This window comes from Misgurnus anguillicaudatus, chromosome 1 (assembly GCF_027580225.2).
Source record: "Misgurnus anguillicaudatus chromosome 1, ASM2758022v2, whole genome shotgun sequence".
Classification (NCBI taxonomy): domain Eukaryota; kingdom Metazoa; phylum Chordata; class Actinopteri; order Cypriniformes; family Cobitidae; genus Misgurnus; species Misgurnus anguillicaudatus.
Window position 1 is genome coordinate 15779192 of NC_073337.2, and position 20121 is coordinate 15799312.

The 20121-nt window shown below is 37.4% G+C and overlaps 1 protein-coding gene across 4 annotated transcripts in view; it reads left to right on the forward strand.

The window, feature by feature from the left end:
* The window catches only part of LOC129432078 (thyrotropin-releasing hormone-degrading ectoenzyme-like), a 142359-nt gene that overhangs the window by 108430 nt on the left and 13808 nt on the right, over positions 1-20121 (forward strand). For 3 of the 4 annotated variants that reach the window (XM_073867166.1, XM_073867177.1, XM_073867181.1), the window contains 7 exons: positions 50-138; positions 2744-2877; positions 3118-3173; positions 8068-8215; positions 11913-12010; positions 12223-12330; positions 18553-18720. In XM_073867166.1, coding sequence (XP_073723267.1) covers positions 50-138; positions 2744-2877; positions 3118-3173; positions 8068-8215; positions 11913-12010; positions 12223-12330; positions 18553-18720 — 801 coding nt within the window. Of the gene's footprint in view, positions 1-49; positions 139-2743; positions 2878-3117; positions 3174-8067; positions 8216-11912; positions 12011-12222; positions 12331-18157; positions 18216-18552; positions 18721-20121 lie in introns of all 4 variants that reach the window. The other variant, XR_012369322.1, reaches the window with a different exon arrangement.

The window sequence follows — 20121 nt, forward strand, 5'->3', positions numbered from 1 at the left end:
ATAACGTACAAGCTTTTAATCTCTTATTTCTCTGTTTGTGTCGTTTCAGCTTCCAGTGGCTAATCCCCCTGACAATTACAGTGGGAAACTTCAGTCACATATCAACCGAAACCATCATCTGGGTCTCTAATCATACAGGTAGTAATTCAGAAGGGTGCGTAAGGTTTTCCTTAGCCTATGAACTCCAAGTTTGCAAATATTTCCTTATAAAATGTAGGGCTGTGGCGATTAATCGCATTTCTTATTAAACAAATAGATGTCTGAAATTGATTCTAAATCGCAAGGCTGCGATTCTGTGTTTCATGCACAGCTTGTGTGTGTACTATGGCATTTTGGTCAATAAAAAGTCCTTTACAATATAAAATCACTGAGATTGAGTTGTTTATAACGCGCATTTAAAAAAGCAACACTCATTAAACAAAATCAGAGAGCGCCCTCTGGCTTTTGGATGTGTCAGGATTTCACCGTAATTCATTCAAATTCATTCATTGAGAAAAGGCACATCTGCACGAAGCCCTAATAAAAGGTACTTAAATCGTTTGTGTTTGATAGGAATATGATCAATTCTGTTGGACGTGTTGATTCAGCTCATAATGAAGTATGCAGAATGAGTCAAATTCTTGTCCAATATTTTTTTGCACCTAAAAAAATTAATTATGCCAATCACATTTACACACTGCCTCTGAAACTTTCCGTCATCAGTAAAAAATCACATCGGGTAAAATGTTCTGCATTTTCTACATCCGTACCAAGCATTTTGAGAAATCCAGAATAACCTTTGACAAGTTGATTTGCTTTGTCTCATGTCCCAAAGCGCGGAATACAAAGAGACAGAATATAACCCCCCCGTCCAGGTACAATTATGAATTTGTCTGAGTTAAAATAAAATAAAAAAGAAATATAATTTTATTTGTCTAATCTTAATATTTTAATGGGTAGACTGAGGAACTTAAAGCTAAAATATTTCTTAATTTAAGCCATATTTAAAAACCATGAAGCTGCATTTTCTCATTAATCTCAAAGTATTGCAGTATCCCTGTTTGCCAGTAAGTGGCCCATAAGCACATACATGAAACTCCACCTATGATAAAGAGAAATTGCGGCAGATGATTGTGGAACAGCTTGGAAAAGCAGATGGTAGGTATTCATTTTAACGAAATTAGTACGAAAGATTATACAGTATTGTGCTCAAGTTAAAGGCAGGATAGGCAGGAATTATCTAAAAAAAAACTTTTTTTTAAAAATTTGTTTCAACTTTCGTTATATACCAATACATAAGTAAAATGTAAATACTCTGAAAAAGAGAGTATAAAAATCGAGTGTCTGTAGACCTCTCACCACTGTTTTAAACACAGCTAATTATTTCCATTTACTCCACCCCCTCCCTTCTGGGTTTCTTCTAAAGCCACGCCCCAAAACACATGAACGCACGAGCGGAGAGGAATGAGTGTGGTGCCTGTAGTAACATCATGTCACAATCATATGTAATAATACACCTAACTTTATCACTATGAATATAAACAAATAGGATGGCTTTTAGTACTCACTATTAAGCCAGTGTTTTGCGTGTAAGAGTTTCCGTGATGAAAGCATTGTTGACTCTGATGAGGACTACACTCCGGAGACAAGTTTGATTTCTTCGTTTATTCCTTTTTTTGCCTTGTTTGCCTTCGCTGACTGCATATGCAGGTACTGTGAGTTCTGAATGCTCTTTTTCTGCCGTACATTTGCTGTTCCTAGAGTGCCTCGTGCACGTTCAAATCAATCAGGTGTGCGCATGTGTGGGCAGATCCCATAGCAACAGGGGTGGTGCCATGGTCGCCAGAGAGAGTGATAGTCGCGCAAGCCAATCATTTGTTTCGTCCCGAATGCAAATAATTAGCTGTGTTTAAAACAGTCTTGAAAGGTCTACGGACACTTGAGTTTTATAATCTCTTTTTCAGAGCACTTACATTTTAATTATGTATTGGTATATAAAGACAGTTTAAACAAATTTGTAAAAAAAGTGTTTTGTATAATTCCTGCCTATCCTGCCTTTAACCAAGCTTGTTGCTCATGTCATTTATCAATTCGTAGTGAATAGTGCTAACTCTACGAAGACTTTACGTTATGAAGACATTTGTGTTGTATTGCAAATTACTTAGCTTCTTATTAATTAATACGCATCAGACTCAAAACAGGTGTGCAAAGTTTTGTGCCTGACGGATTATGAATCTGTTAAAATGCATACAAAGATTTCTTATTTCAGTGTGCAATGATCTGAAGAGTACATGTATGTAAATGCTGCTCTTATGAAGCATTTTGACACTGTTCTTCTGTAATCCATTTTTGTAATGACTCAGTATCAAAAGTCGTAATTTTATAATCATTTACTCTGCTACATCCCATTGTGCTTTTTTGAAAGGATGATGTGGATCTTGTATTGATGTACAGTAGCAGTAGTTCTCTGTCTACATATAGTGCAAAAATAGGTCTGAAAAAAGTAAAACTTGCCTAAAGAGTGCCTTGTCAGTGTTGCACATTTAACTGTAGCAGTTGTCAGTGACAAGTTACATTTTTTAAAAGTCGTTCAGTTCTATTTGATTTCATGAGATGTACGGTAGATCTAAAGATTTGTCTGTCAACATCTAGGCCGCATTTAACATCCCGTGTGCATGTGTTTGATACAATAAAAGTTGAGATACAGATCAGCTGTCAAAAGTGTCAGTAAATGTTTCATGCTCTTGTACTCATTTATTTATAGAGATACACCGAGTGGGTCACATGGATGGGGAGACGTGGTTGCTGGGTAACATCAATCAAACAGGCTACTTCAGAGTGAATTATGACCTCCACAACTGGAGACTTCTTATTCAACAACTGATGACAAACCCTACGGTACATTACCCACAATGCTCACTTCCACCCCTGTCAATCTCTATTCTTCAACACTTCCATTCAATTTCCATCTTTCTTTTTTGGCTCATTGCATTTTCCTTTAATCTTCATGAAAGAGAGTTTTTACTTCTTTTCAGTCATCATTTCTCTATTTTTTCCTCTTGCTCAGTATCATGAGCAAGATTATCTGTGTTCAGCCTGCTTTTTTTAAATCTGTTCTCAACTGCTCTTTTTCTGCAGATCATCTCTGTGGGAAACAGGGCAGGTCTGATAGATGATGTCTTCAATCTGGCAAGGTGGGTTCATTTTTTCGTATCCAAAAAGGAATTCACACTGACATTTTGTGCATTAAAATGTGGAAATGGTTAAAAATAACCATGGTTAAAATGTTGGGATTTTGGACTGTACAGAGCAGCAGGTTCTTTACACATCAAGGAAAAGCTTTCAAGTGAACAAATATTTTACATTTTCACATCATTTAGTTCAATCAAATAAACTGTTAAGAGCCCAAAATGAAAAACCTTCGGAAGGATAAAAAAATCTCTAAAGGTACCCACATGCTTTTGCATGTAGACTGAAAGTCTTAAAGAAACAGTCTAATACCACATTACAGAACAGTCAGATCTTGTGAACTTCAGTCCTTATTATTATTGACAGCTGCATCTCTAGTTATTTTCATGGCATTGTTAAAGAGAAACTCTTTGACTGCTCTCATCAACTTGAGACCTAGCTAGCCTTTGCTGTGCTGGTGGATCATTTATAAGATCATGACTTGCCTCTTAAATCCTCTCAGTTCCCTCAATGTATAGATCCTGCCGAGCTTCATCATTATTTGGAGTGTCACACAGGTCCATTACATAATGTTAGAGGAGGGACATAGAGAATGAGAGAGGAGGAGAGAGAGGATGGTGAATTGTGACACTGATGGGATTGAGAGAACAGATTGGATCCTAAAGCAATACTTTCTGATAGATATTATTTGAGGCTTTATCAAGGCACAGGCTGCCAAGCTACTCTTACTGTACTACTGTTAGGAACAAATGCTTTCCCTATGGTCCGATCTGTTTAATACCTTGATAATTGCCTAATGAAGTCAAACCTCTAGAAATATTCAATAACTGCAAGCTGCAGGTGATAAGAGTATTACTGATGCACTTTTATAAGAATTTGATTTCCCAGTGTACAATTGCAAAAATTGCATGCCTATGGCACTGCTTTGTAAAGATTGTAAAATTCATTAACTTTGGACAGTGATTTGTATGCTCGCAGTTTCTGGCAAACTACATAAAAGCTGCCCCACACTGCAAGATAATCGTGCCGAGATGTGGACAGATTTTCCCCTTAACTACAACTGAAGAGTTTCGTTGCAAAACGAGATAACCACCGTTTTTTTAATTGTTCAGAAATCTCGTTTTTTGGTTGTGCATTCCAATTAATTTCAATGCAACTGCAGTTGGTTTGTTTTGATTTTAACCTTCATAACTTAAAAAATACAGCTAAGTAGCACCATAAAACAAAATAATATGATAACATAATAATAAACATGTTTTGACAAAAATGTAAAAAAATGGATTTATCTCGTTTTGCAACGAAACTCTTCAATTCTAGCTAAAGTCCCAATCGTCTAAGTGGTTACCGAATATCTTATCCGATTTTCCCGTGGCGTGTTAAAGAGAAATAAATCATCATTTACTCACCCTTAAAGGAATAGTCTACTTATTTTCAATATCAAAACATGTTATCACCCCAACCAAGAACCGTCGACACATCCCTCCACCATCCGTGCGCGCGCACGCAAGCGCCGGAGCGCGCCGCGACGCTTTGACGCTTCGATAGCATTTAGCTTAGCCCCATTCATTCAATGCTACCATTTAGATAAAGTTAGAAGTGACCAAACACATCAACGTTTTTCCTATTTAAGACGAGTAGTTATACGAGCAAGTTTGGTGGTACAAAATAAAACGTAGCACTTTTCTAAGCGGATTTAAAAGAGGAACTATATTTTATGGCGTAATAGCACTTTTGGGAGTGCTTCGACTCGCCTGAAAAGTCTGCTCCCCTTCTCACTCTCATAATGGGAGAGGGAGGGTGTTACTGCGCCGAGTCAAAGCACTCCCAAAAGTGCTATTATGCCATAAAATATAGTTCCTCTTTTAAATCCGCTTAGAAAGCGCTACGTTTTATTTTGTACCACCAAACTTGCTCGTATAACTACTCGTCTTAAATAGGAAAAACGTTGATGTGTTTGGTCACTTCTAACTTTATCTCTAAATGGTACCATTGAATGAATGGGGCTAAGCTACATGCTATCGAAGCGTCGCAGCGCGCTCCAGCGCTTACGTGCACGCACACAGATGATAGAGGGATGTATCAACAATTCTTAGTTAAGGTAATAACATATTTTAATATTGAAAATGAGTAGACTATTCCTTTAAAGCGGAAGTCCACCCTAAAACAACATTATGCTCCAACACTATATTTCATGCCATATATGTAGTTGATTGTGCTGCCATCAAATGTACTAACTCCATATAAAAAATAAAAAGCTTTTAACTGCTACAGTAACGGTGATTTGACGGGTTGTCAAATCACCGGAAGAAAAAAGGCACGACTACATAATTCTGAACGTTCTAAATGGTGGCGGGTCTTGAGGCGAGATGATTGACAATAGATGATAACATTCTTTGATTGACAGCTGCACAGGATGAGGTAACGTTAGCTTTGCTCGTGTTCATAATAACAACAACTTGATAATAACTTTCTACGTATTATGTTTACCTTAGTTAGACAAAACAAGCGACAACTAAGGCAAATGATGTTTTAGATGTTTTTACCATTTTAGATTACCTGAGTCCGCGGAAAACTGTGCTGAAAACAGTACTCGAAATCTTCCTGACGAAAGTGCTGGCTGCATATTCAAATTTTTGAGTAATCTGTTGGTGCTGTATCAACTGAGGGTTGCGTCAATGTAAACAATAAAATCTCCCGGTGGCCTGAATTTGTTGTCCTTACATCCACATACTGCACAGGTTCTAGTCATCTTTATCGAGGGTTTTGGTGATTTCCCCTTCAGAGACGGTTAAAGCCGGAGTTACTCTTTGGATGGGTTCTTCTGCTGGCTAACTTCAAATTGACTTAAGTTGATTTGAGAGCAGTTGAGCGGTAAAAGAAGTTATTAGGCTTGTTCAACTTCATGCGGCGCCGCAAGAATCGACAGCTGGATGACGTCAAAAAACCGCAAGAGCGATTCGCGAAAAAGACATCAACTCTTTCTTTAGCATAATGACTTGGCAAACTGAAGACAAACCCAAAAAAAGGGTTTAATGCTGGCACATTGAGAATGGAACTTGTTTTTTTAGTCTTTTTCTTCAGCTAAGCCTTATTTGCCAAACGGTGGAATAATTCAAATGGGACCGAAGCCAAATCCTTTTGCCCCTCGTTTATATTTAAGGCTGCTTTATACATATTGCTTCCCTGTAGTGTTGTATACAGATAAACTTAACGAAAGAGGATTGTACCAAGTTACTGTTTTTTTAAACCTCCTTGCTCAAATCTGTGGAGGTGGTTATTGGCTCTTATGCACTTAAGAAGCGAAAATGCCAAACTGCATATTAAAAACGACTTCCTCATTAATCACAATGGAAAAGCTTTGTTTCTCTGCAGTTTACCTGGGATGATAAAGAGTGTTTATATGCCTGTGTGAAACAGGATAGGCATTGTTTCGTTTGTATGGTGACTCAAGTGATGTTACCTAATTAAATGGCCCTGATGCACATGGAAATTCCTCACACGGCTCATAAGCACAAAGCTCATTCAACCTGTATTGTTAATGTGAATTATTGGATCAATAAAGGAGAATACAGTGAGTGTTAGTGTGGGCAAGTTTGGTAGTGAATATTATATTATTTATGAACACGATAATTGGTCTTATAGCACAGAGTTATAATGGGATATTATTCACAACAGTGACTATTATGAATTATTCTCTAGTTGGGTTGTTAATAATTTATTATTTCTGTAGAATAAAATAATTGCAATAATTCAGTGAAAATAACTGTAATATTTTTTCTTATCTTTATGGGATCATTTTGACTAGCAATTTAACAATTTATCATTTAAGGATCCATTAGTTCATTGACTTTAAATATTTAACACCCTGTGAAAAAATATATTTTCTTCTCTGATGTAACAGGCTGTTTAAATGAAGATCACGCTTCCTGATCGTAATTGGACAGAAACCTCTTACAATGTTACACAGAACTAAACTGTTCTACTTTTTATAGCGATGTTAATATAGTTCGATTTTAATCTGTCAGTACCTCAGATGTTACTAATGTAAGTTTATTGCAAATCAGTTTCTCTGGAAATGTTAAAAACCTCATTGGGTAATAGCGGGTGTCCGTGAATAACAGTGATTAATGTCCCAATTAAATGCGTGTTTGGCGAGTCTGTCCTCTACAATTTAATGAGTCTGTTTTTAAGTCCGATCACTTCCCTTCCTGTCTGACCTCTGGTACGGAGAGCGTATGAACCCTGCATGAAATGATGATGAAATACTGATAAATCTCCTGCAGTATGAGTCAAAGACAGACCTGTTTAAAAAAACACAATACAGATGAGACTTTTAATGCAATATGCGTGTAATTTCAGCTAGATTTATACATTTTTAAGTAGTGCAAACCCCAACCTAGGTATGCATATCAGCAGTAGTAGTGAGCTGTATTTGTAGGGATGTTCAGGTTAATTGTTTCTGAGAATCACAGTCTTGATCAGAGCTCAAGGTCATGAGGAATACGTCATCTAAGATTTAATGTGCTGCTGTAAATGACGGTCTAAAGAGTTGTGCTGTTAGTGTTTATTGTCTCTGCATAAATCCATAAAATATCTAAACATACAAAGTAAAAGACAACCACATTTGTGCATTTGTTTCGCAGCACATTATGACTTCACACGAAAAGCAGAATACCTGCAAGTTATTCTTAAAAAACATTAATGAAGAAAACTAATCAAATGCTAACAACTTGCAACGAGTGAAAATATGCATAAAACAGGCCTGCCCTACATTTTAAGATTAAATCCAAAATGTGATTTAATTAGTTTATTTCTTGTTTGTCCTTATTTTAATCAGACTTACTATAGCAACGTTTGACTCCCTCTCTTAATGTCTTTTAATTTCTCTTTGTTTTGTAGAGCGGGCTATCTGCCCCAAAACATCCCCCTGCAGATCATCTCATACTTGTCTCAGGAGAGCGAGTTTCTTCCCTGGCACGCTGCTAGTCGAGCTCTTTACCAGCTGGACAAACTACTGGACCGCACTGAAGACCACAGTCTCTTTAGTGTGAGTCTTTACACCTGATCTCAGATCAGTTTTCTTGTTCACTTGTATTTTAATGCTGAATGAAAGACATCGCTGATATCTGTAAGCATAAACTAAATTGGACATCCTCTTAAGATAGAAATGAAGAGTTTGGTTCAAAACACGATAAACACAACAAAAATACATAAACTAGTTACCGCCAAAATCAGTATTATACCAGGTCAGTATTAAAAAGTCAATTCTCAATTTTACACAAAATCGGATATCTGCTGTGTTATTCTGTCATTTTTTCTCTCTATCTTTCCAAACCGCAACAAACGCCAGTCCTCCTTCTCTGCAGAAAGCAATAAATCCACTCAACCAATCACAGCGCACCATTCCACTCATTGTAAACATTAATGGCGGTGCGTTGAATACACACAGAATCCTAGTTTTCCTCATCTACTTTGTACTCCGTGATCAACAAACAAACAAACAAAATAATACTTTGATGGGATTGATAAACCTGAGGTGGTTTTCTTTGGCGGGGAAGAAACATAAGTCATCAAAATCTAATAATTTACATTAGAGGCACTCGGATGAAGGAAAAATGCCGGCTGTTGCTTGTTCTCCGACAGCATCAAGCTTCTGTCATGCTAACACATTGTCCCAGCGGATCTTATGAAAAACTTTCCATTATTTTACTTGAAGTCAATAAAAATTGAGCAAGACCAAAAGATTTTACAGCTGATCGCTGTCAAAAAAATTAAGCAACGACGTCACAAGGATGACAGCAGCAATGACAGTGCTTTTGAAGTGTTTTGATTAATGCCATTAATGTTTACTTTTTTAATCAGTGTATACCACTAGTCAACTAAATGAATATAACATGGCAAAGATGAATGCACATTTATATATTGATTCAATAGATTTATAAAACAGTTTTTATAATAAATCTTTTAAAATTGATTTATGTATTTGAATTTTTAATGTTATTATAACCTAAAGATGCTATGTGGAAGTTTGTAACAGAAAATAGTGGATTTCATCTTGTCATTTTCTTGGTATAGAAAACACATTTTTACCCAAATTAGTCAAAATGGATTTATTGCATTTTGGAACCAAACTCTTCAAATAGTCCTGTTTTTATGCATACGCAAGGGTCTGCGTACAGTGCACGTAATGCAAATTTCGTCATTAGAATAGTACACTCGCACTGTAAGCGCACCATCAGATTTTTAGGAAAACTAAGTATGTAGCCCAGGAGATGCATTGCATTTTGTCGCAATGCGCACGTGTCGAGCATCTGCGTACACAAACCAGTCAAACTATGCTTTGCCAGGCTGTGTGTTCGACCCTGTGCGTACCTTTGCACAATCATAACAATATACTACAGTATACTCCAGGCTTTATTCTCATCCAACTGTCTATAACACTGCAAACGTGTGTGTGTGTGTGTGTGTGTGTGTGTGCTACTAATCAGCCAGGTTAGTTCATTTTTAACTGGGAAAACTGCAACACATCATTTACTCATGTAGGTTTAGTAGCAAAAACACCTGACCAGTGACAGTCTACTATCGGGCATAGAAGCAAGCGTCTTATACATACATATCTGTGTATTAACTATTCCGCTGTGGCCAAATCATTGTCTCATAGCAGTAAGAGATCACGAAGAAGAGCAGTTATGCTAAATTAGCCATTACATCACCTGCCTGTGCTATTTTACTGGACCATATGGTGAGGCAAAACACAGACACATGCTCAGCTTTTTTTACTCCTAAACAACACAAGGGCTTTTCACACTGTGCTTAACCCCAGAGTATGTTCGTTTTGAACCTCTCTTTCAAACCTGTGTAGAGGAACGCTTTACACTTAGAAGTGGGATTATCTCTCTATTATCTCTCTGCTCTGCTCTGAAGCAGGGTTAGCAGTGATTTTGTAGAGTTAACCCCGCATTTCAGTGGCAAACGTGTGTCGTGTAAAACAAAGGGAGGTTCAAATGTTACACTTACACTGGCTTAGCAACAGACAGTCAGTCAGTCAGAAACGTAACAGCATGTACTGTATACAATCACAGATGCCTGGTTTGCTGTTTAAACAGACATTTCATTGCTTTAAGGAAAAAGTTATATATATATAAAATATGAAATGGCGATGGAAAACACCTGAAATCAGGCAAAATGGTTTAAACAGCCAAAAAGGAGATTTTTAGTAAGAAGCAGTCATACTTATCTACTCCTGACTGAATATGCAAATAAAAACGTTAACTCATGTTTTGGGAATGAACTTGACTGGGTCTGAAATAGCCCCATGTAGACGGTTTCAGCAGTAACAACCTAAACAAGCGACTCAAACATTACTTTCCCAAAGAATCAATAACAACAGAGTAGTTTATTTCTGATAACAAGCTAAATAAATAAGTAGATTACCTTCCCATGGGTTTTTGAAATCCTTGAAAGTTTGTGAATCTGGGGGAAAAAAGGCCCTTGGAAATTTTTGAAAATATACATACATAGATACAGGTCATTGAAAGTGCTTGAATCTATTATCTGCAAGAAGTTTCTGGAAAAAAATCCATATAATTCCTTGTGTAGTGTAGGATAATATCATAAAAATTCTAGACGTTTTAAGCACACGTGCTAAACTGTTGCTTTAAATACTTATATCTTCTTTATGCAAATGTTGATTCATACCAAAATGCTTTTTTGCATAGTTGTGTTTGACACATGAAAATGTCTCGGGTTACTGTTGTTCCCTGAGAAGGGAACGAGACGCTGCATCTTTGGCAATATTTCAGATAGCGATATACTTCCTGCACCCGTTCTTAGTCATTAAGCTTCACCATTTGTTGACTTTGATATACACATTAAAGGCGGAGTCCATGATGTTTGAAAGCCAATGTTGATATTTGAAATCACCTAAACAAACACGCCCCTACCCCAATAGAATCTGGACCTTCTGTTGATAGACCCGCCCCACACATACGCAACCCGGCATTTGATTTGATTTGATTGGCTAAAAGTGTGTTTTGGTAGTCGGCCCGTCTCCTTTTCCAACGCGTTTTTCAAACATTGTGGACTACGCCTTTAAGACGCTCTTACCACTGGAGGGGTCCCCAAAGTGTCACCGCAGTGACGCAGCGCGAGTTCCCTAAAAAGGGAACTGTAACAATGTATCTTAAAAGGTAACACAATGTAACCTTGCTATCACTTGAAATGTGTTAACTAAGTTAACTAAGGGGTGGGAACCCTGAATATCATAGCTAAAGTTGATCAAAAACTGCACTGAGCTAATGTTACTGTGTAAAATGTGTACTATTTAATGTATACAATGTTAACTACAGATCGGCTGCCAAACCTCCCTTCACATAACGGTGATCCAGGATCGCCATCTCCCCTTGTCTTTTAAAAATGAAAACATTTGTGTTTTCTTTGTTCCAAAGATCAGTTTAGCAAAAATGTGTCATTTTAAATGTAAATGAACTGATCTCTGCACTAAATCGTAGTGTCGTGGTTGGATAGTGTAGATTAAGAGGCGGAATTATCCCCTTCTGACACCACAAGGGGATTTTTCAAACTCCTTTCATTTGCTACTCTACCCCTAAGACATTAAAATGACATACACATGTAAAAGACCTGAATACTGAATAAATGTGGCGAGTCATACAGTATGTAAATGTGCTTGTGTGATGTCATCGTTTCTTTACTCATTGTTTCCTATTGTTCTCTTCTCTTATCAGGACTATGTGCTGAAACAGGTGTCACCGAAATATCACAAGATGGGTTGGCCGTCCGCTTTCTCTGAGGGATCCTTCATACAGGCTTCTTATCAGACGGAGTGAGTTTATCTTAAATGCCATGTCTATCTTAATCATTTTAAGATACTTTAATGTAGTTTAACTGGAAACAGAATCGGAAATTTTAAACCAGAGATTTTGTGCCTGCTTGTAACATCAGTTAATGCGTATTTACATTATGCATTATTCCTTTCTAATTTTTTAACATTCTCCTGCTTTAAAACCATCCTGAATTTTTCTGTTTCCTCCTCAGAGAGTTACAGAGAGAGGTGATCATGCTGGCCTGTAGTTTTGGAAACAAACACTGTCACCGGCAAGCAGTGTCTCTCATTTCAGACTGGATTTCCAGCAACAAGAACAGGTGAGAAAATGCCTTCAGGGCCACCACACACACACAAAGATAATCTGGCTGAATTTGGGCCGATTTTCCCCCTTAGAACAATCATCGGTAAAGTCCCGATCGTCTTTGTGGTTGAACCGATTATTTTATCAGATTTTCCTGTGGTGCGTGGTCTGTTAACTCTTTCCCCGCTATTAAAAAAAGTTGCCAGTCAGTGCCAGCATTTTGTATGATTTTCACAAAAGTTTAATGCCTTCAGGAAAATGTTCTTTTTTTAAATAAAACATACAATATATCAAATGAAAGAACAGTTCAGTTGCTTTCAAACAAAAAAATCTATATTTGTCCTCTTATCACCTCTCAAATATGGGTAGTTTTGTTCAAAAATACCAAATTTTGAGCAAAAAGCTGAGATAATTGCATTTTTGTTACAGTTATTGTGCATGATTTTGAAAAATCCTAAATTTAGTCTACTAGCACTGCAATCACGATTCCACCCTCCATTCAAATCGCCATCCAAAGCCACGCCTGCTCCAAATCTTTTGATTCCCTTTTGCCTACAGCAATTGTTTGCATCTTTTGTGGAAAAGCGATAAAGTTACAGATGTTAATTTGTGTTTTTACTCTTTGCTGATCCAGAAGGTTTTTGTTGTAGTTGTTTCCAAAAAAGTCTTTTGTTTTGTGGCTCCTGTGCACTTGTCAATTCAGCAGGAAAGTTTGTTTGAAACTTGAACGTGCTGATGACGTATTATGTCTGCGTGAACAGGGTGTGAAGTAGCATACAAATATAAGTTTACGGAGAAGCAAAAATTGTGTGTGTCCATCTATTTTATTCAGTCCGGGGGCAGTAATTAGTTTTATGGTACATTTTATGGTCCTACACCTTTCACATAGGTCATAAAACATAGGACATATTTATAAAAATACATCTGGACAACTTAACATAGTGATTGCTATCTGTGAGGAAACTTTTAACCAACTTAACTAAAACTGTTTCTGGATCAAATCAGCTACACTGCCTTTAAAGGGACAGTAAGTAGGGTTTTAAGTGTTTTATTAATCAAAATCAGTGTCTTTATTCATGAATTTGTCCTCATTGGTGTCAAATGACCTCTGCCAGTGATCTGACTTGTCTTTGTAAGCTTAGAATTTCTTCTCTTTACTTGCATTGAACGAGTAAGTCCAAGGAGGCTTCCATGTCGTTCCGCCGTATTGATAAACTATAATAGCAGAGAGGGACAAAAAGCACTAGCCTACCAACACATTTCCACAATGTGTTTCATTCAGAACACGTGAACTAGCTGAAATGGACAAGGAGATCAGTGATTACATAACGGCTACCGTAGTTGCAACACACATTTGGAAAAGCGAGGCACTAGAGAGCCCTGTTCGTTTGAATGCAAAATACAATTTCACCACTACGTAGGGGTAAATCCTACTTATTGTCCCTTTAAGAGATCAGATTCAGAACGATGATTCAAACATACACAGTTTTTATGTTTTTAAATCCATGGATGCTGTAGTGTTTTGTTAGTTGTGTGAGAGCGCCACCTAGAATATAATAGTTGAACATATGAATTGCCATAAAAACTTGTCATTGGCAGGGAAGTGCTTTCTATTAATTGACGAGATAAAGAGTTAAGAGTAAATGAAGCTCAGAAGCACGTTGGAGGCGCTCAGTCATGGCTCAGCAGGCACAGTCCAGAGTGAGATAGATATGTGAATGCAATGAGATGTAAGATGCAGTCCACAATATTATTTTTTATGCCTGTCATCTGTCACGTTTGTTTACTGTGAAGTCACGTTCAAACACGAGAGACATCGCAAGATTTCCACGAGAGTTCCTGTGTTCTCCGTTGAGAGTCGCATTGTTTTTGAAGGAAATTTGAAGTTGTGTGGTGCGCTGTTATGACCACATAGCGGCACTCCACATACTATAGGAACAAAACTACTTTGTGGTCTCTTACGTTTTGAAAATCTGATATATTTTTTTAAACCTTCTAGTGTAGCCCTAGCTTTAGTTTCCTGTCTATAAACAAGTTTTTCCTGCACTGCTGCTGAAACTCCAGCCCTGAATCCTAAGAATAATTTAGGATTCATCTTCTATTTCATGCTGTAAATTAATAATAAATAGACTTACAGTGCAACAATGTCATAATGTCTAAGGTCTTCATAAATCACTTATTCCATGCAGTTCTGTTAAATAAGTCAGTCAAACCGATTCACAAGTCAGATTTCTGTTACAATCAGACCTCTTAGGGGCTGTTTACACTTGCTATTAAGATGTGTTTTCATCGATCGGATCACAAGTGGACGAGAGAGACACATTACGTTTACACCTGGTATTTAAATCTGTCTCTTTTGTCAACTTTCGACCGCTTCTGTGCTGAATACTATGAGGGGGTGGTCTGTGAGACGGTGGGCGAGTCTCTCTGCTGTCATTCAAACCCGAGCGGGAGTAATTATGAGTTTATATGGACGCAAACTAATATTATGTCGGAGTGCACTGCTTTTTTTAGCAACTAAACATGCTGCACAGTGTTTTGTACATGAGTATGTAAGAGCTTTCTTTGAATTGCACAATTGATGAAATAGGATTGCGCAACTTTCACTTTTCGCTTTCAAAACGAAACTACAGAGATCAGCCGCTTAGTTTTATCAATGAAAGGCTAAAAATAGCGCTGTTCACCGAATGTTCACGCCAGAAGTCAAAAAAGACGTAAAACTTGTGTTTAATACCTCAGATTAGATAAATGGGTGGAGAGAAGGCGGTCGCGTGTGGCTGTTCGAACACATTCAACCACATGTGCGTTCCGCGACTCCAAAGCGATCCGATCGAAAGTGGTTTCGACCACCTCTGGATGTGGTTGAAAGTGGTCGAAAGTGGACGAGCTCAAAACGTTTTGAACACCGTTTACACCTGGCATTAACGTCGTCCACTTGTGATCCGATCGACGAAAACACATGTTAATGCCAAGTGTAAACAGCCTCTTAGTCCGATTACAAAGTAAACTTTGTTAATTCTTAAATCACCCTCTTTCTCTTTGTCAGTGTTTGTGTAACAGTACAGTAACATGCATTTATCATTCTGAAAGCATGCTAAAGCAATGATAGGAAGAAATTGAGATGAGTGAATATATTAGTGATGTTCGACACTTAAATGGTGGTGCTGGTGTTTGAGGACACTGAGCTCTGATCAATATGTTCGACTCTGAAACCCTGCCAACATTCATGCAGTAAAGCAGTTATTCCGCATGTCCATGGTTCATGTGCTTTATTTCACATTTATGTTCACATGAATGTAAGTAATAATTCACCGTCAAAACATCACCAGCTAGGGGTGTAGCAATACATCTAAATGAATCAGTGCATTGATCAAATGACTCTGAATTTACTCTGTGAATGCTGTCACTGTTGATCTAAATCGGCCATTCCCAAACTGTGGTCCGTGGACCACTAGTGGTCCGTAAGGGTACTGCAGGTGGTCTGTGTAAAGGCAAAATAAAATATGAAATCATATATTTTTTTAAGAATGCGGATGTGCTGTTAAGTGAACTTGAAAAACTGAAGATTAATATTCCCTAAAATCGCCAAAGTTTTTAATATGTTGACTATATCCAAGTGTTCTTGTTACTGTATGGATTTCATACTACTCTATTGCTATGGAAATAAGCCCGTTGTTCAAATGAACCATGCCCTCGGGCGCTTGAGTAAATAAATAAATAAAATATTTGGCAGCCGTTTTGTGCAGTAAACTTTATTTTAACAAACCTATTGTACTGATGTGATGACCAGTTATAGTTTTTGTGCTAGTAAGCCTATTTAGAGGTGCAGATTAATTCAGGACTTTGGATTAAAGTTCTAAAACCTTAATCCATCTGATCTTAGACTTATAGAAATTAGACCTTTTTACTCATCACACGCCATGACCTTTAAAATAATATAAACATGAATATAAAATAACAATCTTAGAACCACATAATATGTATACATTACATCATATATTTCAGCAGATACCCAGTGATGTGAGCCTGAAGGCTAATAGTGCAAAAGCCTTTGATCAGGAGCACAAAGAGTTCTGTAACCAGTTCAACCTGAGGGTCAAATTTGAGTTAAAGGAGCATTTCACCCGTAGAAACATTAATCTTTATTGAAAGTGCGTCCTATTTGTAGTCGAAATGTAACATACATTTAGAATTTGGTGCCTATTTGACTGAGGTGTAGTCTCACACCCTCAACAAAGATATAGCACTTCCTGCTTTCAATGATGCAATATGATGATTTTTACATCATTGAAAGAAAGGAAAAACACTGAAATCTGTATTTCTCCTGTCTCAGCGGCAAAATGATGCATGACCATTCAAAAACATGACTGGGGTTCTAACTATACAAAGATTAATGCAAATAGGTGAAGTGTCCCTTTAACAACACCACCTGCGGATTAATTGTTTTACAGTGTCTCTTCATAAATAAACTTAAAGTTGATTATTTATCGTCCAGTATTACACACCTAGACAGAAGCAGACTTCCGGTTTGTATTTATTTATCGGAATGGCTAGTTGCTTAACTGATTTGATCAGAATTAAATACCTTTTTAAAAATAAAATGTTTTGGTTTGCTAAAGACGAGGGGAGACGACGAGCATGGATCACAACTGTGCTAAGAGGTTTGGCAGCCAGGCAAGAATTAAAGGACCTATTAATGTATACATTATTTTTACACTTTACCGTTAACTTAGAGTAATAGTTAATACGCGTTGGATATGAACGAAGGTAATTTACTTGTCATTTCCCTTGTTTTCAGAAATAAACTTTTGTAAAAGGACTCTGTTGTTATTGATTCTATGTTGAAGTCTAGTTTAGTCTACAAAAGCCGGTTGTTTATGTTGTTGCTGCTGAAACCGTCAATACTGGTGTCTGTTTTTCCCAATGATATTTTTTATGTTGATGCTTATCTCACCGTGCTGTGTTAAAAAACACTCAAAACCCCTTTGCAATTGTTTCGCAATGCCCGTGCAAGAAAACACAAAGTGTGGCAGTAAGTTTGACTTACGATAATATGCAGAAAATGTGATATTCTAATGCACTAGATGTTGTTTGGAGATTTTGTTTTTTGGGAATTTCACGAGTTCACATTAACATGTAATTGACAGGAAACAAGATAAAGCATTTTTGGCGTGCTGTCCTTCTGCTGACCAAAAGTTTGATCTTTTAAATGTGCCCTTCATCCTCATTTCTTTAGAATTGACCTCCGGTCCTGCTGGGATAATAAAATGTCTGTTCAATTTAATATTCAAGGATGATCACATCATAAAAGAGGAATATGTTAGACCTTTATGTCTGTAATGTCACAGGAATGACCTACGGCATTTATGAGAAGCTGCCAAGAGAGAACTAGAGAGAAATGTAGAGAGAGCATGGACAAAATATTCGTATTTTTGGAGAAAGCTGAACTTATTTTTTGTGCAATGTTTTATTGTTGTATAGGCTCACACAAAGAACCTTTTCAATAGATAAAAGAAAGTGTATCAGATGTTTTACACAGAATATGCAACAGCCTTGTACTTATACATGTGTGAGCTCCACAAAGCTATTTATTCAAGCAAGTTTAACCTCATCCTCCGGTTACAATATCATCAGTCATAAAAAACGTTTTTGTTTCGTTCTGAAAATGCTTTATGAAATTTGTTATCCTAATTTCATTCCATGTCACAAATCATTTTCTTTAATGTTTGATGTTTTCAAATTCGCTTATTTTCCCTTTTAGCTCCTGTCATAAACAAGACTTTATTGCAATTTCAATCTATACACTCCAATTGGATTTGACATAATTTTATTTCTTACTTTAGGTTTTCTGTATTTCTTCATCCAAAACTCCCAGAGGCTATAATGGATCATTTAGAATTAGTAGGTCTATTTTGGCACTTTGTTTGAGCAAATTATAAAATCACTCGCGTCTCCTACAGGGGTTTGAAGTTTTTTCTTGTACAAATATTACATGCTCTCTTTATAGTTAAGATTTTTCTTTCTTGGGTTGATCTAATTGTAAACTGCAATTATTGTGTTGTGATGTGTAACCAGGTTATTTTGTAGGACTTTTTTTACAGTATAGCTGCCATCCAACTTTACTTTACATGCTGTACAGGCCTTTGGTGATGCATTGGGTCAGATTTTTACCACTTTTATTCTGACCTCAAAAAAATCATGACAAGCCTAATGTTAGCATCAATGTTTTGTCCCACAGGATTCCACCCAACGTGCGGGACATTGTGTACTGCACAGGCGTCTCTCTGATGGATGAAGACGTGTGGGAGTTTATCTGGATGAAATTTCACTCCACTACTGCCGTCTCTGAGAAGAAGATTCTTCTGGAGGCCTTGACCTGCAGTGACAACATCTTCCTGCTCAACAGGTCAGTTAACAACTTTACATCTAATTTGAAAAGTTGCATTGAATTGTGACCGAATCTGTCAAACATGGTAAGGAGCATCACATTTCCGTCAGACGTATTCAGGCCAATCACAATGTACAGATTAGCTGGCCAGTCAGTGACAGAGCTTTTCAAATCTGTGTGTTTCAGGAAGAGAGGGAAATCTGGAGCTACAAAAATGTACAGTTTGTGGAAAATAATGTGTTTTTTAACCATAAACCACGCAAACACATTGTATTATACCAAATACACAAAATAACATTGTTTCTTAGCAATGAAATAGGTGCTCTTCAAAGACAATGGCCACCGTAGGAGCTTTTCCTACAAATCTCAATGGTGTCCTTAATCTTCTGCATGTTCAATAGCAGGATGAGCACAGTGACGGATTGCATGCTGTCCAGACCAGGCGAGGAGATACCAGACCCCCACGCGTTCTAAACCGGTTCTCTCCGGGCATGCTGGGGGTTTGACGTCTCCATTTATTTTGTTTCGTTCAGTTGGCTTTTTTGTGGTTGCACTGGGAGAGATCCACCATGATCATCTGTGCAGTAAATGTTCAGCTTTCTCAACACACTGATTTCTGTGGGGAAAGTTTCAGTGTTGAGATCGATGAGGCTGCCTTGCTGAAGACAAACGATCAACAAACTTAAACATCCGGGCATCTTTATATTTATGTTAAAGATGCTATTCATCGTATTGTAATAGTCACTTAGGAACCTCTTCATTTATTGTCTGGTAATTACCTTGAAGGTAAAATCAATGTCTTACATGCTCTCAGTAATCTGTAACTTAGCTGCTATACACAATACACCTGATGCAAAAGCCTCTAAATGCCTCCTCTGCCAATGATATATTAGCTGAATGCTCGTATTGTAAATTCATCAAATATTTCAGCTTCAAATCTGCTCAGGCTATTCACAAATACTGGTTTGTTGGTAAAATCTATTAAGAATCTGGTCAAAATTCTAATTTACAAGAAAACATGTCAGATGAACTTAGAGGGTTTTGCATCTGAGCTCTTCATATCAACTCTTAAAATCAGAGAAGCTGGACCAATAATGCAAAATTTACAGAGAGCAAAGCTCCTGAATCTATGCTGAAATGTCCTGCATTTTCTCTCAAACAAAGATTAATTTTCGGAGCCATCCTGCCTCTGATGTTATCTGGTTGTTGTCTGGTTTACATGGGTTCTTTTATGATTATTGTCTGGGCACAGCCAGACTATCACCTATTGAGGCCAAGGTCAACCTTGTCTCAGACGTCACGCCCATGGACCAGAAACACTTCAGCAGCAAAGAAAGTCTTCCTCTGATTGGTTGAATTTTACAGGATTTCTGGGAGACGTGTGCGTTGTGTACTTTATCAGTCCTCATTGAAACGACA